Raw genomic sequence first — 23,611 nt, 5'->3', positions numbered from 1 at the left:
AATACAAAATAACATCACAGCTTCCAGTGATCAAATTTGGAATTAACAGGACCAAATTAATGAAATCAGGAAAAACAGAACAGGATATTAAAGAAATTGAAGAAAATTATACCAGTGAAATCTGTTAGCACCCACGCTTGTCTATCCAATGAAATCAACTACACTAAGAGAGTGCAGTAGCTTCAGTAGCTGGAATATGAGATGCATGGTTTTCTTACACAATCCTCATGCCACATTTTTGGTCTGTGTAATGATTTTGGAACATTTTAATTTTGTTTTGGAAGAAGTACCAATTTCCCTCACATTTCTGGTAGCTAGCTCTTTAGGAGACCTTGAGGAGCCTCAAGGTTTTTGGGCATCAAGAAAAATCAATGCTGAAACATGTGAGAAGTCAGCAGAAATAGGTTTCTGAAAGCAGATCTCTTTAGCATGAAGATATGATTTCTAGTTTGACAGTACATTGACTGCAAGCAAAAAAGATATTGCACAGTAGTTGTGCAAGCTGCAGCAATATTTGTATGTACTTCAGATGGGTAATACATAGCCAGGGAATTAAAAAAATTAATTTTGGATCTTGCAAATTACTACTCATATGTCTATATGCAGACTCATTTTGCAGTTGCAAGCATGGAATTAGTCTAAGAATAATTCCTTTCCCACTTTTTTTAATGAAAGTATCAAAATGTTATTAATACAGGTACAAATATGCTCCAATTATTGCTATTTTTCTGTTACTTTTTTTTAAGGTTCAAACACTTTTAATACATGAAAATCTAAAGCAGTTATATGTGAATATCTGAGACAAAACCAAGAATGTAACAGTTGCAGTTGTGACAATACTGAATAACATGACTATATAGGAATAGCAATAGCTGACATTCCTTTGACATACTTGTTATTAGTCAAATACATGCTTCCAAGTGGTTGCATTATGAAGAATTGTTATGGGAAAAGGTCAAACTGAATGTATGTAAAAGTACTTCTCTGGCTTTAGTTCCTGTTTTCTGTTTTTCTAAAAGGTGAGAAAGTCTCAGGAAACTTAGGACAGCACATAATTTTTTAGTCACATTTAGTCTGCTCTTTAAAAAAAACCCCAGCAGTTAGGGAAATTATGGCCTTTCCACACTTAAACATTCCAAGTGTAATTGAAGAATCTTTAATTCATTATTATTTCAATTCAGACATAAACTTACCTAAAAATGGATCACTGTATTCTGTATTAGACAGCTTAAGCAAGTTGTTTTCCAAAGTCTCCATCACTTTAGCTGGAATAAATGCAATATTACTATCAGCAAGATCACTTTAATGAAGACTCTCACTCTATTCCTGAAAGAAGTTTAACCCAGTGAAATAACTTATTAGAGTAATAATTAATGCCTAACAACATTAGGAAAGATCTTAAGAAAATTCAAAAGCAGAAGCCAGCTGAGTTCATTTATTCTATAAAGGTTCATGCAATACTTGGCAACAAATGACACACATAGTGATTGGGATGTCCAACTAAAATAGTCTCTCTATTAAAGCATGGTTATCTGTTAAAACAGAAATCCTAAAATAAAAGTAATTCCTTTTTCCAACATAAGCTAGAAATCATAGGGGTTTTCTCCCTTTTCAATCATTCTCTGCATATCACTCTTCTGCAATTCTGTTGTTAATGGATAAATTCATCCATTCCTACATCTTCATACTAAAGACATTTCTTACCAAAAAGCCTAATATTTAATCTTTTCTCTCTCTCCTAGGACAGACTACAGAAACCCTCAAGTCTAGCACAGAGGAGCATTTCTTTGTCTTGTTTTCAGTGAGAAGGAAAAGACATTTGTAATTCAGAAAAGGAAAATAAAATTTAGTCTAAGTCTCACTTCAAACATTAGAGAGATTTACTCAAGAACTTGGTACCACAGTTCTTCCAGCTGTTTTGTTTCAAATGCCTCTGTATTTTAATGAAATATACAAAAAAATTCTAAGAGTCCACAGGACTTCAAATGATGTATCCATAGATAATTTCCATTCCCAGTGTTGGAAGCTTATGAAAGAGAAAAACCTCCTACCTCGTTCTGACACTACATCCACTGTAGCTGTAGATGTCCCTGCACTTAGAGGCTGAGGCCGGGGCTGTGGCTGCACAAGATTTGGCTGCAGAAATGATGAATGTTTGCTCAGACTCTGAGGATGTGTTTGGCTCTGGGCTAGGCATGGCATAGATCTTCTAGAGGGTTTTAATGGATGTTCTTTCACTGTCTCACTCCTGCTTGTATTCATACCTGAAAAAGCCAAAAGAAAAAGAACATAAGTTCTGTAATTATGCAAACTCAACATGAATTACGCGCTTAATAAGCAACTCTCCAACTAAAAAATAAATGTTTGTAATGCTTAAAGTTCAAAGAAGAACATGAGGTTGAGAAAAAAAAAATCAAGAATTCTTCCCTTTCCCTTCCATCAACACAATTCAAATTCACAACATGTACCACAGAATCATCAGATTTAGAATATGTCATACGACTGTTCAGAAGCAAACAACAGCATCTAGTGTCACCCACATCATGATTGGTAAACAAAATTTTAATTCAGTGATTGAAATTAATAAACTCCTCAAACAAGCCAAAAACCAAACAGAATTAAATATAAGAAAAAGATGTTCACAAGCTTCCTGAGAGACTTGTGACCATTTTGAAATGCAGCTGTTGGCCAATTATGATGAATCTATTATCTGCTTCTGGTTTTAATTCTGGGATACATGACAGTCTTGGGTTTCTGTATGCATTGTCTGGCTTTAGGTTCAGGTGCCCACATACAGACAGATGCACTGGTCAGCTGTGTGGTGTGAATGAAAACATTTGAAAATCAGATTGTTAATTGCAGTGAAAAATGTTGTTTAGTGATCTCTGTTTTCAGTATGTCATTTCAAAAATGATGCAAAACTCTTTCCCAATTACAAGTTTTTCCCACCTTAACAACACAATCAATTTTCTGCTTCTTTCACTTGAAAGGCTTTTAGCCAGAATGCAACTTCTGAGTCCACTCCTGCCTAGTCTGCAGTGTGCCTTCCCCAGCCATGAGTCCCAGTACAGAATTGTTCATCAAATGCACACAGAATAAGGCATTATCATCAATACTGTTGACATTATCACTTCTAGTATTTATGATTTAGAAAGTACCACAGTGTGCTATGAGAACATTACTGTTTCTTTTTAACCCCTAGTACTATGACAGTGTCCTTGTTAATATTACTTCAACTACAGTAAACCACAAAAATGTAGGCCTGATAAAATATCATGTCACTTAAATACAAAAACTCGGTAGTAGGTATTTCAGAAAAGAACATGAATATAAAAGGAGACTTCCATGTAAACCTGTAGAAAGTTATGAATATTGAGAAGGTTATTGTGAAATGAACCAGTGATCACACAAGCAAATTTTGTTTAGTCACCATTCTACTACCCGTCACTGCTAATGAGAGTTAGTCCAGTATTCATTTTTCTCTATATCAGTGAAATTTCTTCCTTGGAAAACATCATATTCATTGTTTTGCATATAAACTCACAATTATTTGGAGTAGTCTCACTGCTCCCATGATGCTTCAAAAAAACATAGTAAGGCCATAAACTAATAGGTCTTCAGTCCCCAGTTGCAATTAACAAATACTAATACATCTAAGGTTGACCATAAATAACTTCACATTCTAATAAGATTCAAATTAATGTAAAAAGGTTTTTTTTTTTTGAGAAAAAACTAATCATTTCTCTGTTTAGCTGTTGCTGACCTTCAGACTCTGTTAACTGTTTTTTATTACTACACTAACACACAACACAACTTCTCTAGTAATATATTGAAAAGAAACTAAACCCCATGAAACTGGCTATATAAAATTGGTTTTCAACTGAAGCTAAAAACTGTGACTCCGATAAATTAGTTAGTAATTATAATACTAAATCTATTTCATGGCATTCTTGCTAAAACATTGATGAGACTTTGAAACAATTAAATTAGCTGATGTTGCACCACATTGGTTAATAATAATTCAGTTCTTGAAGTAGTATGTACTATTTCAAGATCTTTTGTTTGTATGATTGGCTGTCTCTGTTTTGAGTGTGATAATTATTTACCGTCAAAAAATATGCAACTACCCTTTGAAGATGATAACTTTATCAGTTCTCATCTCATTTCATTCACATTTTGTATTTCTTCCCCAAATCTCAGCAATTTGTCAGAGAAACAAAATTTGAATCTGTCCACATTTGCAAAAACAGGGCCTTATACAGCCATTGTAACCTATAAACATGCTCATTATTCCACTTTAATAATTACAACTAGATATATTTGTACCTAACAGATAGTAAATATTTAATCATACTTCTAGAACAATAATATGAATTTCCGACTGTGACTCTGCAGTAAGTACGCCTCGTATTGTATTCCAGTCTTTATCACAAAGCACTCACAACTTAAAGCAAATCTATTCCTGAAAGCCTTTTGTACACTATAAGGTATGAATTTAGTTAAAAAACACACAAACCCTGCACTATATAAATAATTTTAATATATTTATCATATCTATATTAACATATATTTACATATTTTTGCATATATATTAAACTCCCACACTAGATGCTAAGAGTATTCCATTCTGTAAAATTTACGCTTTCCTTTCAAAGCTACAAAATTCATTTCCTCTTAATCATTTTGGAATTATGTTAATCTGTTCAGTCTTTTATATTGTAGAAGCACATGGTGGCAAAACCTCCACATTTCAAAGTCAGAACAAAACAGTTGGGACAAAGATCTAGAAAAAGCTCAACTCCTAAATTTATACAGATGAGAAACTCAGCATTATAAACCTTCCGATTCAATCTGGGGCCTTGATACGTACTATCCTTGTAAAAATTGAGTAATTCAACACTGTGCAAAATCCAAGTCTATTAAAGAGCTAATCTACTGTATTCCGCTCCCTGATAGACCTCTGAGAGATTGCTGCCTTTCCTATCAACATGAACTATGTGAAAACATACCATAGAAGTAAAAAATACAGTCCCCAAAATATCTGGGAAATCTTTATGAACATTCAGATAAACAGATTACAAATACACATTAATATTCCCCTCTACCAAAAATACAAGCTGGAGGAAAAACTCCACAACATTATCTATGATTTCAATGTCAAGGAAAATTAAACACATGGGGTTTGCTCTGAAAAGTGTTAAAGCTTCCTGTCTGTATAGGATCAGCAAATCTGTGACACAGTGTCAAAGATCCTCAGAAGATTAGTGTAGAGAGTCTGTTTCAGTACACTATTTCTCTGCTTGACAGCACAATTTACTCTGCAGCATGTTCTTATAAATCTTAGTGTCTTAGTGATATATATTACCTTTCTGACCCTGCTAGAAAGAAGTAATCGAAACATTCTGCTGCTTGCAGTGCCACGAACTTCTAAGGAATCTTACCCATCTGTGTCATTTGAAGGATGTTCCACTCAGCAAGCCCCTGTCTTATATAAATCTGAGCCTATGAGTCAACAAAGAAGGTCCATTGATTAGTGGGATACTCCCCATATTTAACTGTAATAGCTAAAGTATAAAAAAATCCCTTCCATTTACAAACTTCCCTGAGCTCACAGAACATGCTCTGCTTCAGAAGTATGGCTCTAGTAAGAAATACAGAACTTCATTACTTCAATGAGGACAGTTCTTCCAGATCTGCAGCATAGCATAACTGTCTTTGATCAGGCAGATGAAATATTACTTTAATAGGAGATTAAGGGAGATAAAGGTAAAATTCTGCTGCCTCAGAAGGTACCATGGGTCCTTAACAGATATAAGCAGAAATGATTATGCTGCTTAATGATTCTGAAATGGATGCTCCGTGCCAGCACAGTAGGCTGTTACAGTAGGCTGTAACATCAATGATGTTGTGTTCAGAACAGAGCAATGCTGCTTAACGTGTCTGCTATGCTATTTTGCAAGGTTTCTGAGAAGTGTTCTTTGTAGCTCTTCCTAGATGGATGTGTTTATTAGACTAATAAATATATAGAATAATATATAAAAGAGAGGTATTTCATATTTGTTCTGGATTACTTTAACGATGAATTTCTTAACCAGTGATATGATGTCAGTAATTATGGACCTTACCACATAATTATTACTGCTGCCAAAAAGGAATGTTTCTTGCATTTGTATTGGAGTCACTGTGTGTAGCAAGATGAATCACTTTATTACCAAAGAAACTTAACAGTAATGCAATTAACACACACTGTCATTCAATTTTATCAACAATTTCAGTGATACATACATAAAAATGTCTATAACTCTTTTATGAGACACTGCCTCAATTTAAAAGAAAATTGCTCCCTTATGTTCTCACCGTATATTCTTCTGTGTCAATTCAAACGGATTTGTTAATATAATGCTCCTTCTGCTTGGATAAAGCGAGTCACAGCAAAGTAACCTCGGAGCACAGTTGCTGTTACACGAGTAGTATAATCGACCTTTATGATTCAAATTTAATGAGTTAGTTCATTTCTCTGCTACTGTGTAACAGAGTCCAGTTCTGCACTATGCTAGTTTGGGTGGCATTTGCTGTTGCATGCTAATGCTTACTCAGCTCTGGCACATGAACAGCTTGTGGTTGACATCAACTGGGTCACTAAATTGATTTACTGAAATTATTATTATTTCTTCCTTCCTCTGTTCTCCATAGGGGTGTTTTCTAGAACCTGTACCTTTCAAACAAGGTCTTTGCTTGTTCAGAGATATTTGGATCAGCACTACAAGACAGGTACACTCTTAGCAAAACAAAAAGAATGCACTTGGTTTTCTATTCAAACTGCATTTATTGGTTCTTTCCCTACAAAATACTCCTCTGGCACTTAGCATGAGTATGGAAATGAGTATGGCAGCAATATGGAACTTATACTACATTGGAGAAAAAGGTGGTCAAAACTTATGGTTTAATTAGATCCTGCCTTTTATTTTAGCACTTCTGCCTTGGAAAGCATTCTTTTCAAGGGGAAGCTGGGGATTCCTGTTATGTAGGCAAATCCCTACATGGCTCAAAGCCAGAATAGCCAGCTGTACTACATCTTCTCATAGCTTCCTGGCAGAGCAAGCAGGAAAGATGGAACTACAGTTTGATGAGCTTTTCTAATCATTAAATCAGTATGCACAATTTAATGCATGCTCAATGTTATGCCAACCTAGAAAGACTCTAAATGATACCAGAGGTGTCCAAGTTTTGGCCATTAGAAACATAAAAGGAAAAATTCTCCTTTGCTACAATCTGTGAAATAAAGATACAGCCAATCATTTCTTCACTATTAAAAGGGAAAAAAAAAAAAAGCATTGCATTTGCTCTTAATTTTAGACATGGGAAGTTTGATGGCTAATCCATATATATTGTTAAACCAATGCTGGAAACACCCTTAGCAAGGCTGGACCAGTGCTAATTTTAAAACAACAGCCCAGGACATAGTGCTCATTTCATCCAGTATTAGCCTTTACATAAAATGGGTGTAGCTACTCTATCAGTCAAATCAATAGCATCAGCTTCATAGAGATATCAACAACATGCAGATGTTCCCAACTACTCATGTCATCACAATTTCGCTTGATTAAAAACACCTTTGTAATTGTAAAAAAGCTTCCATAAAGCCTGTGGTTTCAAATAACATATATCACTAATTAAAAAGCAATGTCTATCATCCAACACATTAAACAGACTGAGAATCTGATAAAACTCAAATTTAATCACACAAAATATGAAGAAAAGCTTGCATTGATTTTCATGATATTTAATGTGAAAACATATTTCTACAATATCAAGTATAAAAGCTCAATTTTGAAGAGGATTTAGTTTTCAGTACTCAATGGATGTAACAGGTACTTACAGCTAAAGAATAAGCTTACTCAGATTGGCAGCTGTAATCTACAGAAAACCCCTTAATGGAGGATAATTACTCTGTTAAATTCTGAGAAACCATAGCCAAAAGATACTTAATGATGAAAAAGAATTTATTTCAGCAAGAGCAGAAGTTTTCTTATCTATTTGTTAGACAAGGAGTATTCAGTTTCACTCAAATGCAAGTCTAATATGTAAGCCAGGAATATACCTATACTTTATCTTTCTATATACAAAGTAGAATCAAGTTGGATAACCTCTGACTTCATTTTACATTCTTACAGGAAAAACACTCCAAAAAAGAGAATCAAGTACTACTATTATAAAACACACTTAATTCTCATCAAAACTGGAGAAAATTAACCAATCCTTTTCTTCAGAATGAAATATTATAGAATCATGGTAGGGATGGAAGGGACCTTTAGAGATCATCTAGTCCAACCCCCCTGCAGATGCAGGTTCACCTAGATCAGGTCACATAGGAACATGTCCAGGCAGGTCTTGAAGACCTCCAAGGAAGGAGACTCCACAACCCCTCTGGGCAGCCTGTGCCACTGCTCCCTCACCTGAACAGGAAAATTGTTTTTTCTTATATTTAAGTGGAACTTTTTGTGTTCCAGCTTCATCCCATCACCCCTTGTCCTGTTGCTAGCTACTATAAAAAAAAGGGATGCCTCAACCTCCTGACACCCACCCTTTAGATATTTATAAATGTTAATAAGATCTCCCCTCAGTCTTCTCCAGACTAAACAGCCCCAGTTCCCGCAGCCTTTCCTCGTATGAAAGATGCTCCAGTCCCCTGATCATCTTGGTGGCCCTGCACTGGACTCTCTCCAGAAGTTCTCTGTTCCCCTCGAGCTGAGGATCCCAAAACTGGACACAGGACTCCAGATTAGGCCTCACCAGGGCAGAGTAGAGGGGGAGAAGAACCTCCCTGTGTACTGTGTAATACCATCATGAAAACTTACAAATTCTAATTTTCTAAAGGTATCCTTCAGATCACCTTATTTATGTTATGAAGTAAACAGGTCAACACAGAACCACAGAATCATTTAAGCTAGAAAAGACCTTTAAGGTCATTAAGTCCAACTGTAGATCTGATCTAACATTATTCCTATTAATTGTTTCCAATGTAGTCATAGTAGGAGTATACCTCCTGGACTAACCAATAAATACATCCTGAGTGACAGTAAGTCATTGTTTTGGTATTTTTCAGTTTCGTCCCACTACTGAGTAACACTGATTTATGAAGGTGGTTATGAAATAATATGAGGTTTAATGATATCATCAGTCATGCCTTTGAAGAGCACTTCCATTAAATACCATTATTTTACTTCAACCTTTTGCAGTTGTAAATACTGTGAAAAGAGGAACATAAACAAAGAAGTAAATTGCAAATGCCTATACTCAGGCCAGCTCTTTGTTCTCTCAAGTTAGGCATGTGAGAAATAACTTTCAATCCAGAAGCATACCTAACGATAAGGAAAGGAATTGGTTCTGTCTGAAAGTTCTCCAAGAAAATATTCAAAGCAGGAATTTAAAAATAGCTGGTTAGTTCAATTAGTGATTATATAAAAACACTGAATCCTGATATAAAAGTTATTATTTGCCAGAGATGGTGAATTTTCCCCCCAAAATTTCTGTTGAGTTGCTTAGAAGGAACTACCTCAATATAGCACTATAAGGAAAGCTTAATGGAACTCTATCAATATTTCAGCTTTTTTTTATGACTTGACAGACAATACAGCAGCACTGAGCTTTCCAATACCACTGTAACAACAGCAAGCACAAAGGCTCAAAAGTCGCATTTGCCCTTTTGGCTATAGGTCTTCCATGGACAGTGATTTCCTTTTATAAATAGCTGCTCCTCACAAAAATAAAAATCCCTTTCCAAGACTCTGTTTCCCAGGAAAAGTCTCCAGCTTCTGACTGAAACACTTAATTGTTGTCCAGCACCTAATTTAGTTAGAGATTCAGTCCTCATGACCTCTGTACACCAGTGCAGTGATGATTTTACATACACTTCCAGGTCACTAATGAAAATACCAGCTAGAGTTATAAATGATCCCTATAGGACTCCACTGAAAAAGAGAACTCTTTCGTAAGTATTTTACTAGTTTTGGTTTACATTTGTGTTTGAGTTGATATCCTCATTAACATGGAACTTGTTACCCCCTAGCTATTTTCCCTTTGTGGCAGGTGAAGTAAGCCAATAGTGCCACAGAAACTAAAAAGAACTTTGGAAACATTCCTCCCATTCAAGTTATGTTTGCAAACAGGATTCCCTATTTCTGCAACTTTCCAAACAGTTGTGGTATTATTTTTATATGCAAACAACAACAACAAAAAAAAGCCAAACCCAAGCACAGACCTACTACAGTGTTCTTACATGGAATGGGAAACTATGTTTCTTCCTTTTACACTCAGGCCAGTGAAGTAAAGACCTGTTTCCTTGTGAAAGAGCAGGAAATTCAAATTAAAGAATTGCTAGCTGCATAGACCTCACCTTCTCAATATAGTAGAAGGTTGGGTTTGCTCCCACATGGTGCCTATCAGAATAACTCCTGTAATGATCAACTGTAAAATTAAAATGAGGTGTATTCCTTTAAACAGCTTTACCTTGATAAAAATTACATAATTAACTCACAGGGTATGAGAAATAAAATTTATAAAGTAAGTACAAACTTGCTTTCTTTTGTGATTTTAAAGTATATACCTACAAAATACAGAAAAGTTGTCCCAATTTGCAAGACTTATAGAAGAAGTCAGTATGATGAAGTAAGGGTCACTGTATTGAAACATGACTAAATATCTATTTTGGGGCCTCTGGAGGAAATAAAGATATTGATCACATTAATCTGTAAGAAAACCTGTTTACATTTCCTCACCAAATCAGGAAAAAAAATAAGGCTTCTACTATAGCTAATCACACACCACCCTTTATAGCTTTTACTTGAAGAGTTTTAGGTCCTTTTATGGCATGGATTGGTGTGAACTGTTAGTATTCCCATCTAACTGCAATCACATTACTTGCTTTGGAATCAATATCATTAACTGTTTTTTTACATCCTCATCTTTTAATTAAATACAGGCTCCAAATCTAGTCTTTTTTCATATCTGGTGGAGAACTTCTTTAAGACTTCACATTCTCATCTTTTCCACTAGGAAATTAATTTTATTGAAATAGATTTTAGTTGCTAGATTTTGAAGAGCATCAAAATGCAAAGGAAAGGATTTTTTTGTCTACAAAAATTGTACTCAAGCTAAAAAAAATGTTGGGTTTAGTACCTCATCAGTAATGCCGGACTCATATTAAATTTACCACATTACAGAAGACTGTTCATTTTGTACAAAACTGTGAGAATGTCTCACGATCACTATTATAAACAAGATGATACTCTTTCCTGACATTACCTATGTTAGCAAGATGTACTTTTATCATTTTTAAGTGTCTGATTGGCGGATGTAAGACAATACATTTGCTCTTTCCTTACAAAGGTGGGAGAAATGCAGTTTTAAAGTAAGAAACAGTTCAGAGAAGTAGAGCAGATTTTTTTTTTTTGCCAATGGGTCTTGCCATTAAAGGCACAATTAAGAAAAGTAATCAACTTCAAACAGTGACTTCATTCTAAAGCTGTACACCATACTTTATGAAGTTTATCTCTATGAATATCTGGTCTTACCTAATTAAAACAGAATGAAATTGGTCCCTGACTAAACAATAATACTTGCATGCAAATCAAGCAAAGTGTTTTTGTGTTTAATTGAACACAGGAATTAAAAGGCTTCAGAATGCTCCTGACTAGGCTGGAAGATCTCCAAAGCTGTTATGAACATATCTACCAGAAAACATTAGATATCCAACAAAATATTCTATTTAGTCCCACAAACCCAGTAACACAGTAAATCTCTGGAAGGCTGTATGTCATCTAAGTAGCCTGTTCTCTGGGCCTCAAACTTGGAATTCTTCAGAAAATGATTTCACAGAGCAGCCTCAGGAGAGCAGCACTGGTAAAACTGAGGTGATCTAGCAACAACATACTGAGGTTACAGAAAAGGAAGAAAGTGCACTATCGCTTTTTAATAGAGCAAGATAGGGCTTAAATCCACCAAGCATAAAATTAATCAGTATCGAGGATTTTGAGACAGGTTGTAAAATTTATTTGTTGGCCAAACAAAAGAGCAAACAACTGAGTGAACAGCCCAAGAAAGCATTAACCTCAAGATGGTGATGCTTTCCCTCATTTCCATATCCAAGTGAATTCCCTTTTTACCTTCGGAGATGAAAACTCTGATAGCAACCAGCTCCTGTATGAGAAAGATGAATTGTGAAATGTCTTTATGCACATTCTGTCACACCTGGTCAGACTACAAGTCAACAAGGTAGAAGGTCCTATGATCTAATTAAAATTGTAACTCTTGCAATAACAAAGGTGTTCAGGTAAGACAAAAGGCATAGTGGATTACCAAGCCATGTTATTTCATATACTTAACTAAAAGTCAGTAGGAATATGACTGCAAAGTTCTGGTTTTGCTCAGCTTTCTGCATACATCTTTGGAGAATAATATATAAAACCTACCTTTGTTAAAAAGTATAATGTCTTGTACAAAGCAAATCAGAGTTTAAAAAAGCTGCTGTGTCAGCAGTGCAGTAACAACACAATATTCCTCAGACTTTGGTGCAACTCTGTCTGGAATTTAGTTCTCTAAGAGGCTTGGACAATAACAGAAAAAAACCTCCAACCTGCAGATTCTTTAAATTTATATTTCCATTCCAGAAATTGATCCAAAATTAGGAATGGTTGGTTAACTACATATTCATCAGATGCATGCTGCTGCTTCAGGTCTTGCCCTGAATTGTGCTTAGGTATTTACCAACTTACAAAAAAAAAGTTGCTTATTCGGTCATCATATTTTAAAATCATAAGCAATACTGCTCTATATCATTTCAGTCACATCTGGAAAAATTCCCTCTTACCCCCAGATTCCATTTACAGACAGACATAATTGTAGCAAGTACTGAGCTCTCAGTACTATGATAGACTTCAAGAGAAACTTGGAAGTAGGTTGATTATATTGAGTTGAAAAACTGATGCCTGTGAAACTTCAGCTGATAATTGCAATTAGGTAGAAGGTACTAAGGACAATGACTTGATTTGTGATTTATACAATGTAGGCAAATGAAAGGGTCTTTGTGTTTTCTGTAAGGTGCACTGATTTAATAACAAGTCACCAGGAAGAAGGTGCTGTACCTCACCCATCTCTCCTCACATGTTCAGGGACTGGGCCATCATGGCAGGAGCACTGCTCACAGAACACAATCCTGCAAAGAGCTTATTCGTATGATTTAAGTACATTGCTACTCAGTGAAAAATACTTTGCAACTGTAGGAATTAATTAAGTGTATACTCTTTGCTGTACAGCCATGTGTGTAATTATGGTGCAAGCACTTAGTTGAGATTTTAGAGTCAGTATCTAGTTACATAAGTTGAACCAACAGCAGCAGCAGACAAATACAAATGGTTTTTGAATACATTACTCATTCACTGAAAATAAGAGCAACACCCTTTGCTAAGTAGGACCTTCTAGGCCCCTCCGAGAAACCTAAGCTATATTGTAAGAGTAAGTAGAACCTGAAAGTAACAAAATGTTTGCTGAGATGGTGCTAGATCATCCCACATAACTTCCATCTCTGTCCTTGTCTTGCAGAAAACACTGACAACTCTAGGTGCAAGCTATGCTACTGAAAACTGCAGAAAAAAGAACATTACTGAATATATACTTTCTCATCCTCCTTGGCATTGCTATGAAGTTGTTCCTCGCATAGCTTGCAGTAAATAGCAGTAATGGTATGTATATTTTTCCAAAATATTCCAAAATCACAGATGAATCACAGAGAAACCAATAGAAAATAAGCTGATGTCTAAAAATGTCTACAGTTTCACAGCCAAGAATGCCTATTTTTAAGTTTCATAAAAAATTGACTAAATTCATCCATTTTGAAAGCAGGCACAAACCCCAGGCTTTTCTTTTATTTTTGCCAGTGCTTTAGCAGTTTCAAAAACATCAGAAAAAAATGTATTTGCTCATGCTAAAACGAATTCTGACATTTTCACTGAATAGCTCTCTTGCCTACTTGTTTTAGGATGGGATATATGAGTTTGAAAAAGCCTTGCTTTCCAAAACCTTGCTTGCAGAAAAATACACCCACATTTGGTCAAAGTACAGCCTCCAAAAAAATCTCTAGGATATGTTAGATAATTTGTTCCAAATTTCTGAATCAAAACCACAAACTCTTTGGTTTCAATTCAACACACTGAGATCACATCTTCTAGTTTCCCTTTCCCTTCCACAGAATCATCAAAATCATGATTTTAAATTGCCTCGAACAGATGACTTGATAAAGTTCCTCTCCAGCTTGTGATACTCAAAACTACAAAAAAAAATACATTAGTCACTCTGATTTGCAGAAATACAAAAGACTGGAGAAACAGAAGACACCTGTCCCTGCAGATGTACTCACATGGTGCTTTCAAGGGTTCGATAGAGCAAAGTCATTCCTGCAGTTGGCCTAGTTTTCACAATAGTTCCATTAGGATTCATAGTGTTGGAGGTTTTATCTCAGCAACCAAAACAGTGCTGGAGGCTTTAACTCTTTCAGAAGGAAGCTATGAACCAACTTCTCTGATGAACTTTAAGACACGAGAGAAATTAAGCAATTGGAGTGGTTTGTTCTTTTTATGTTTTCCTCTGTGCTTCCACAGCTGAGGATCAGTCAGTCTTCTGTTTGCTTAACTTACTAGTTCTCCTCTACTTTCAATGAAGACAAATGAGTTTGCTGCTAAACTCTGTGATAAACTAATCCATAATCACAAAAAATTTCATACTACGTTTCACACAAGGATTTAATGGCTCAACATGTGAAGCAGTCCAATAATCCCTGGATTTAAGAATCCCTAAGTCCTTTACAAAAGTGACACTAATGGCTTCAAAGCTCTTTGTGCAGACTTTTAATATGCATTTATATGGTCATATACATTTTAAAATGCTTCTAAACACTGCTGTGATAATGAACACATAATAAAAGCACACAAAATGATCGGGAATTGCAATTTGGTGATGCAAGAAAAACTTCTCAAGTATATGAAGAGTAAACTCAATTAAAGGAAACCAAATCTGCTAAAAGTCAAGAAAACCACCGACTCATATTGAAATCACTATTAATAATTAAACATATAAACTAAAATTGTATTAACCAGTACTTATGTGCAAATATGTGAGGATCAGGGTTCAGGATCACAAAAACTAGGTTTTTTGTATGTCTGTCACTAGCTTGATAGATAATACCTGATAATTAGAGAAATATTATAGTCCTATATGAAAAAATGATTTCAAAGTCTACATACACTAAGAAGTATTTACTGGGGAAAAATAAAGGTCACCATGAATTTAGTTTGTGCTCAATGCAGTAAGGACTCAACCCTCACTCATCCTATATTGTTCTTCTCTGTGTATAGAAGGGTTTAGCCCAGTGTTTGAAAACCAGCCAGAATATGAGTAGATAGCACTAGTGAAATACTACAATTTTACTCCCACATTCATGTAATATGTCTTTTTTCTTGTTTGAGACAGATACACTTAAAGGTCTCAATTTTGCCTTCAGAAATTACGATTAAGGTTATTTTAACAGATTATGTTGGAATTTAGTTCTGATTGGCATTAGCAATCTTCAAGTCTCAATGCACAATAAGCAACTGATCATAAGATAGTGTGGAATCTAAATGCTGTGCAGGAGGAAAGCAATTTGAAATGTCCTTTATAAAATATTTAGATGTAAAACCTGTTCAAGATGACTAGAGCATACAGTTACCAACATGGTTTACATTTAGGGGGAGGGTAAGAGAAAACTGCTGAGGATTTTTGCTTTTCACGTCTCCATGATTGTTACTACTTGTGCTGTCCTTTTAAGTTATACTAAAAGCTAAACCATCAGTTTTAGAAATGGATGATTATTACTTTGTAGAAAGCCAAGAAGGTCAAATATTTTAACACACAAGTGTGCCTTTCCAATCTGTAGGGAAATCAGCCACATGAATTTGAAATGCCTCTATTCCCATCTTCTGTCCTGCCCCTCTGCTGAAGGTTCCTTAACTTGCTGTAAAGTCTGAAGCATGGCAGTACAGTTCAGTATAAAATCTCATGTTTGCTGTCTACATCACTTTCTTTGCCTGTCACTCAGCAAAATCACTCAGCTCTGTAATGACGCAGTTGTAACAATGCAATACTTCAGTGGGAAGGCAAAAAGGATTGGGAAAAGGAATTAAAAATATGAGGAAGTCTCAGCATATAGCTGTCTTCAGATGTTAGTATGGAGGGTGAAGACTACCTTGTAATGGGGCATGCATTGGGAGGAAACATAGTTACAAGTGAAGCCAACAGAGAGTTGTTTAGGCAAACATTTCTTACTATTCATGGATTTCCAGGTTCAGCAAGTTCCTCTATTTCTGTTTTGCTATTGGTGAAGTAATACGAGGAGGAAGAGTACGCTCAGAGGAATACTTGGAAAGGAGAAATGCCTGGGTTAAATTTGATCTATCCTTTTATCTCATTTACTCTCCAGCATCTCCATTTCCATATGGATAGGAGATATATTGCAGATGGCTTTTAAAATCAATTATGCATACATTTTTTAAGTTCTCTTGCTTGGAAGACAGGTCAGGGCCCATGCTTTTGAGAAAGACAGTGGGAGCTGGTGTTTGGCACTATGCCAGACTATCTTTAAAGGTTGTTCTTACTCTCCAAAATATCAAAATCACCCAGAGGAGACTTTTCCTTTATTTTGACTTAGAGCCTCTATTAGGTAGCTCTTTCTCCTCTCATATTTTCCAATAACTTCAGAGTGGAGTTCTGTTCACATTCCTTAATAACCGTACAAATGATTATATTTGCCCTCCTATAGAAATCTTTCATGTTTTTAGATTTAAAACTGTGACAGACTGCTGCTTGATGTCTGGGAAGAAATACTTTGTATGCTAAGCACACTTCTGAGTAAAGTAAGATACATCTGTTTCAGATGCAGTGTCAGACGGTCCTCAGAACTAAACGAGACACTTCCTACTTTGTTGGTACATTACTTTTGCAAGAAATTGGATAAAATGTGTCATGGATGAGATGTGTAATGAGGTATTATAAATTGTGTCTATTAATATTATCTTGTTAAAGGATACAGTATTTCCTCAACATTTCATTAAACAACATCTAGACTGGAATAAAAATATAAAAATAAATGTATTTGAGTGACTGGAACCTGCATTAGGTGACTTATACAACATGTGTACATTGCTTTCCTCCTGTTTTGAATCTGTGGTCTCAACCATCTTTTACAGTTGTTTTACAAAGGTTCTCTTAAACCAGTCAAAAAATCCCATGTATTGGTTGGAAGGGGAAGGTGGGGCAGGGAAAGGGAATCATTAAAATCTACTGACATTATCCCACTTTTGACAGTCCTTTATGACAGACTAGATACCTGGAGTTCCATTGAGACTTCAAGATACCAAAGCACAAGCCAGACACTTCTGAGTTCTACATCAGGTGCTGTGGAGAATTTGCTGTGCATGTCACAAGGAAGAGAAATGGGTAAGAAAGACAGCTTAGGCATCCTGACAAGATCTCAACACTTCTAAGAAACCCACAGCAAATAAGAACTTACCAATTTTGCTCAAAGTTGTGAATTCTACACTTCCCTGTTATCATTTTAAACAGGCCATGTAAGGTAGTACTCTGATAATTAACCTGAAGCCCATGGAAAGATTACTGTCTGATTATACTGAGAAGGAAAAGCTGCAGAACAGCAGCACTGACTTCAAATACTATGTGGCAGTGGAGAAACATGGAAGCTTGCCCATATGTTTGCAAGGAACAGCCACATTCTCTCACATCCAGGATACAGAAAATAGCCATGATTCCTGCAGCATTATCATAGTATCTCTCATTTTGAAATTCACTCTGCAGGCAGTGAGGCGTGATAATCACTCATATAATATAATAATAGTACAGAGCATTACACAACAGCATTCTCTGTAAACAATGTAAACAATTGTAAACAATTAAAAATGTTTTAATTATGCCAAGTAGGTAGAAAGATACTGAAATATATGCTATTGAATTATTCTACTACAAAAGGTAAAGGAAAGGCTCACAACAACCATCATGTATCTTTTTGAATTTCAGACTAGAGATGGTTTTCATTCCATTGGTTTAGACCACAGATAAAGCCAAAGTTCAATTACTTCCACCCATTGCCTAGTCTAAATTAATCAAATGAACGGGTCTAAATCAAGATTTGAGTCTCTATTTCCCAAGTTGATATAAAAATATTTTAACACCTCCTTGACAATATCACTTCTTACAAAACATAAACTTTCTATTCCTTGCACAGCATCTCATAAGTAGATATATGATTTCTGCTTCATTCCAAATACAGAAATATTTCCTATTTGGACTTCTGTTGTATAGCCTTTTGTAATCTCAGTCTGTAACAAGTAAGGGCTCTTTCCCCTGTGGCAGCATTTTGTTCACTTTATTTCATTTGTTATAGATTTTTTTTTTCATGCTGTTTGGTGCTTCTAAATTCTACCGATCACTGGTATTCTATTAGCTGCCTTATTACCTATTTGCATTTTACACCAGCATCTTATTTTCATTGCTCTTCACTTCCATTTCTAATGCAGCTCATGCATGTTTCAGTGCTGCTCACACAGTTCTCTTCTAGTTTGATGGTGTTTTGCCCAGAGAGATTTGCTCTGTACTACTGGAATTGTGACTTTATGCACAACCAGCAGGATGACTTCAACCAATTCTGATTTTTATTAATATTTCCCAATATAAACTTAATGTTTTAGTTAAATCAATAAGATTTCAATGTCTCATTTTACAGGGTTTATTGTTTGATGCTATCTTCTGTTTGCACAAAATCATTGTCTTTAGCACCTATGTAAATAATACGTTATGTTCATGTTTTAACTCTCAAGAGGAGGCCCAAAACTATATTTATCTGTTACCGGTTAAGAAATAAAATTTATTTTAAAATCTTATTTCTACTGTAAGATATGACCAAAAAGAGTTGGCAGATTGTATATATTCCAGTTTCTTGTCATATTTTTCTTCCCATATTAACAAGAAATAATTTTTATGCCCTTTTCTACCTGGCTCTAGCACATTTCCTGCCTTTGTCTAGCACATAGGATAAAAGCAAACTTCTTTTTAATTTTTTGAGCTGTGCCATATACTCATCAGTGATTAATTTAAGTATTTAGAAGTTTAATTTAATGTTTCAGATCCTCTGGTTCTGAATCATCTCTCTCTCGAGATTGTGTATGGCATCAAGGATACCATCCACCCATTTATTTTATTACAAAAGTAACAATTTTGCTTCAGTAACTTGCTGTTTCTACAAGTATCCATGTTTTCTGACTACAACAAAAAGAGTCACCAAACAGACTGAGTTGCAACACCCAATCACATGAATAATTATTACAGATTCCCAAAAATGACATCCATTAGATCACAGAGTGTACTGGTAAGTAGTTGAAACTACTAGGTGTGCAGCACATATACTGTAGCTAAATAAAAAAGTTTAGTCTTGGGGGAATTCAATCCAACATACTTATTGGGAGGGGTTTTTTTTTCAGCTACTGTGGTGATATATTTTCTTTGTCACAGGGTTATTTGAAATGCTTAGGTTATATTTCTAAGTCTTAAAAAGTTTTTGAAGAAAAAGGTGCATATATTTTACTTCTAATTTAAAAATGCCACCTACAAGGTTAATACCAAGAATCGGAGGCCCTAAGAGGACCTTAACATATGGCATTACTAATGGCTACATCAATTAATTATCAGACAAAAACATTTATTTCTCCTAATTAATAATGGCTGTAATTTTTTAAAAAGGCATCTTTTTTCAGTTGTCCCATTACTGAGAAACATGATGCACAAGAAAAATGTTAGACATGCACAGACAAGCTCTCCTAAGGAACCTTAACCACACAAGACTTCCATTTTTCTGAACCAAAGACGTTTGTACCTTCCATTCAGTATGGTTAATGCTACTCTTGTGTATGAACTGCTTTGCAAAAAACAAGGAATAGAAATTCCTCTTAAATACTGCTAAACTCACGATGTTCACATTCGATTAGATAAACTGTAGCCCATCTGGACCAAGCTAAATGTTTAGATTGTTCTAAATCTTTACATGATGAAGCAAACTCAGAAGCCCTTCTAATATCAGAATGTTTCAATTTGCTTATTAAAGAAGTCTACTTGTAACTGAAAATCCAGTATAACTCCCAAGCTTTAGAAAATGGACACATTCTGTAACTGACACATAAGTCACGTAACGATAACATTGGTAACAGAATCCAGGTATCCCATAACACTATTTAGAAGCAGAGCTATATACATTTCTCTCCTAAATGCTTTTGGATAAGACACAGCAACTAACAGCTTCATGTCTGAGGGTAAGGATAAAAACACAAAGGCTGACCAAGAGGCACACAGTATGTTAGGTATGAGAGATCTAAAACCATGAATGAGTTGTGACACCTAGAATGTAACATTCTATTCAATCCCAGCTGCCACTTTGCCCCTATGAAAGTGAAATTCTAGTTTTGTCTCACATATTTGTCTTCACATACTGAAACAAATCAAGATGTGAATTTGTTCCTCATAGGCCATATATGAAATCCATGTTCATCGTGGGTTGGCAGCTCATGGCTGTGCAATTATTGTTCACCTGAGAATTTGCCTGGAGATCACTACAGTTGGTGATGCAGAATTGAGTGATTTTTCTTTCTCTACCAAAGGCAGTGTAGCTCCCTGTTAGCTTTCAGCGACTGATGAGATTCAGCATGTGATGAAGGCTTCTTAAAGCAAAGTACAAGGAAAAGACTGTTAATTAAATTGCTTTCTTTAGTCTCTTTCAGCAACCTTTGTACCAAACTCAAGTCATCTAACCTGAACATTAGGCCCACATAGACAGCTCAATGCATCTTGAGACATGCTGTGGAGGTGTGCAGAGCTATTTTAAAAATCTGTAATTTTATAATTTTCCTAAATTACAGGGGAAAAGTTGAGATCATTACTAAAGCACTTAAAAACTCTAAAGGTTAAATATCTGAAAAAAAAAATCCACCAATGCTCTTTCAAAGGCTATGATTTAAAGAGAAAATGATACCCTTTCAAATACAATTAAGCAACAGAACTATGCAACTCTTCCATATTTGTCTTCTCACGTGATTTATACTTCAATATTACTGTAAGATACTTTTTCTTTTCATGAAAAATATCCTGTAACAGATCAGGAATAATGTCTTTTATTAATGTTTTATCATTCTATGAAATTACAGAATTGCCCATAGAGAATATAACTTTTCTTTCTCTATTCTAAACCAAAATGCTAATACTTTTTAACCATTAGTTTGTCACTTCTTATAACAACCACTGCATCTCTCAGAGAAAGCTGGAACATCCTTCCAAACAACTCAGTGCCTGGTGGTAGAAAAAGATGTAATTCACAATGGGTTCAGGAGAGGCTGCAGAACTGTGCATCTCACAGGATACATGTCTTAGACACACAGACACATGGGAAATTAGAGTGATAAAAGGTCTTTCCTGACAATGCCCTGCTATTGAATACATACACCATAACTGAATTCAGATACCGTTTTTTTGCCACTTTATTGTAGCCAGAGGTGAGGCATCCTGAGGAACCTATCGAACATCAAGACACAGATTTCATGTTCTTTCTTAGAAATGACTACAGTCTGATCTCTCACTCACCACAGGTCATATAAAATTTCATATAAATTAATTCCACCCTTCCTGGGTAGCAAGAAAGTGGTACAACGAGAAGCAACAGGACCACATTGAAAGTCTGAAGTTGTAGTCACTATAGTATACAGGGATGTAAAGCTGTTTTTAAGCCAGCTGTTCTAATTAGGAGGACCAAAAATGTCTCATAAAATGTGTTTTCCATGATTGCTACAGGCTGAAGAGCATAAGCTTCACTGTTTTTGCATTATGTAAACTAAAATTACGGCCACTGCAAAGGTTAAAAATATGTGTTCAGTTTCTCTTAACATACATAATGTTTAAATAAGGCATTATCTCACTATCTTGCAATACCTTAAGAACATGCAGTTATTATTTTGCTTTTACTTGGAGGTACAAATACCATCAAGTTAATCATAGACGTATTTTTGAAGTAGATTCCAGGATCTCATAAGAATCAGTATCACAGATTGTGTTTAATCTTCTTAATAGAGTCATATACGAACTGGAAAAAGTTCCCAAAATTTTGTCTCAAAATATTTATGAAGTTTAGTATTTTTAGCATCCTAAAAAAATAATTTACTAGTGCTGGTTGAAGGTAGCTTCTTGCTTTGAAGTCTCTGGACAGTAAAGATATCAGAAAGTCCTAGAAATTATACTTGATACAAGAAAAAATTTGGAATACAGTCTAAAAGGTTTCTGTTCTTCTCTTTGCTTGACAATTTTTAATTAAACAGAAACATTTTTATGCAGTACACTGCTGTCACATCAAACAGAATTCGTTTATAACAAGATGAGAGCACAGCAAAATGGCTGGAATATCACACCATGTCAAATGCTTGAGGAAATATGGTTTTGGGTCTTTTCCTTTGGCTATATAGTTATCTAACTTTAAGATAAAAAATTAATCACTGTTGAGGCTACTATACCATTTATTTGTTAGACTATTCAATAACAGAGAATGCATTAATTTACAAAAGGTGAAGAAGATGATAGAGTGGGGGGGGAAATTATATTTAACACGAGAAGAAAAGTTGCCTCTGAGGAACGTTCTGGAGTACAGGATAGGCAGAACAATTCAAAGATATTAAATACAAATATGCATCAAAAAGTAGTTTCTGTGTACTGTTGAAGGAACAGCTCTCAGATGATACTGCAGCTGGAGTTTCAAAATGCCTTCCCTTAAATTTTATGTAAATGAAACAAACTTTGAAACCAATCACATCAAGTCAATACTTTTATTAATCCAAAACTGTTCAACTTCATAACTAGAAATGGAGACGGGCAATCTGAAAAAGTTTGAGCCTAACTTTTAGGTTAGCATTTACCATAGTAACTACTAGAGTGCAATCCAGACTCTCAATTTAATAACATATAGTCCCAGACGTTATTTTAAGGAATATTCATGTGCTTAAAGGTAAGAGATACTCAAGAGATACTCTTATTGTGTGTTTTTATATTGTGTAAATTCTGATAATTAACATGAAACTTGTCTATAATAAATCAAGTGTGCCTGCACAGCTTTGTAATATGACAGCACTAAATTATAGCAATTCTAATGACAGGGGAATAAAAGGTATCAATTACCAAGATGACCTCAATTAATTTAAAATTCTGTTAAATCAATTCGATGATCTGAAAGAAATAACAGTGGACTGTGTTTAATAGATGTTATTAATCTCAAAACAATTTATTTTTAAAACTGAAGTTGTAACTTTTATTTCAGATTGGGAAAAAATTCTTAGATTCTTAGAAGTTTGTCTAAGTTCTCTAATCATGCCAGCTAATAAAAGATACTTTCTACTACTGCAAAACTTACCTCCCTTTCACTCAAAGAGCATTGCTTTTAAAATTATTAATATTATTATGCATTCCATGTAACTAAATGTAGAGG

General features: G+C 35.1%; 1 protein-coding gene across 7 annotated transcripts in view; it reads right to left on the bottom strand.

The window, feature by feature from the left end:
• ANO3 (anoctamin 3) overlaps positions 1–23,611 on the bottom strand; it is a 180,414-nt gene that overhangs the window by 80,879 nt on the left and 75,924 nt on the right. For all 7 annotated transcript variants that reach the window (XM_061999070.1, XM_061999071.1, XM_061999074.1 and 4 more), the window contains 2 exons: positions 2,052–2,264; positions 1,194–1,265 (listed from right to left, as the gene is read on the bottom strand). In XM_061999070.1, coding sequence (XP_061855054.1) covers positions 1,194–1,265; positions 2,052–2,264 — 285 coding nt within the window. The remainder of the gene's footprint in view (positions 1–1,193; positions 1,266–2,051; positions 2,265–23,611) is intronic.

This window comes from Colius striatus, chromosome 7 (genome assembly GCF_028858725.1).
Source record: "Colius striatus isolate bColStr4 chromosome 7, bColStr4.1.hap1, whole genome shotgun sequence".
NCBI lineage: Eukaryota > Metazoa > Chordata > Aves > Coliiformes > Coliidae > Colius > Colius striatus.
The sequence above is the reverse complement of the archived record's forward strand: the minus strand, read 5'-3'. Positions and strand labels throughout refer to the sequence as shown.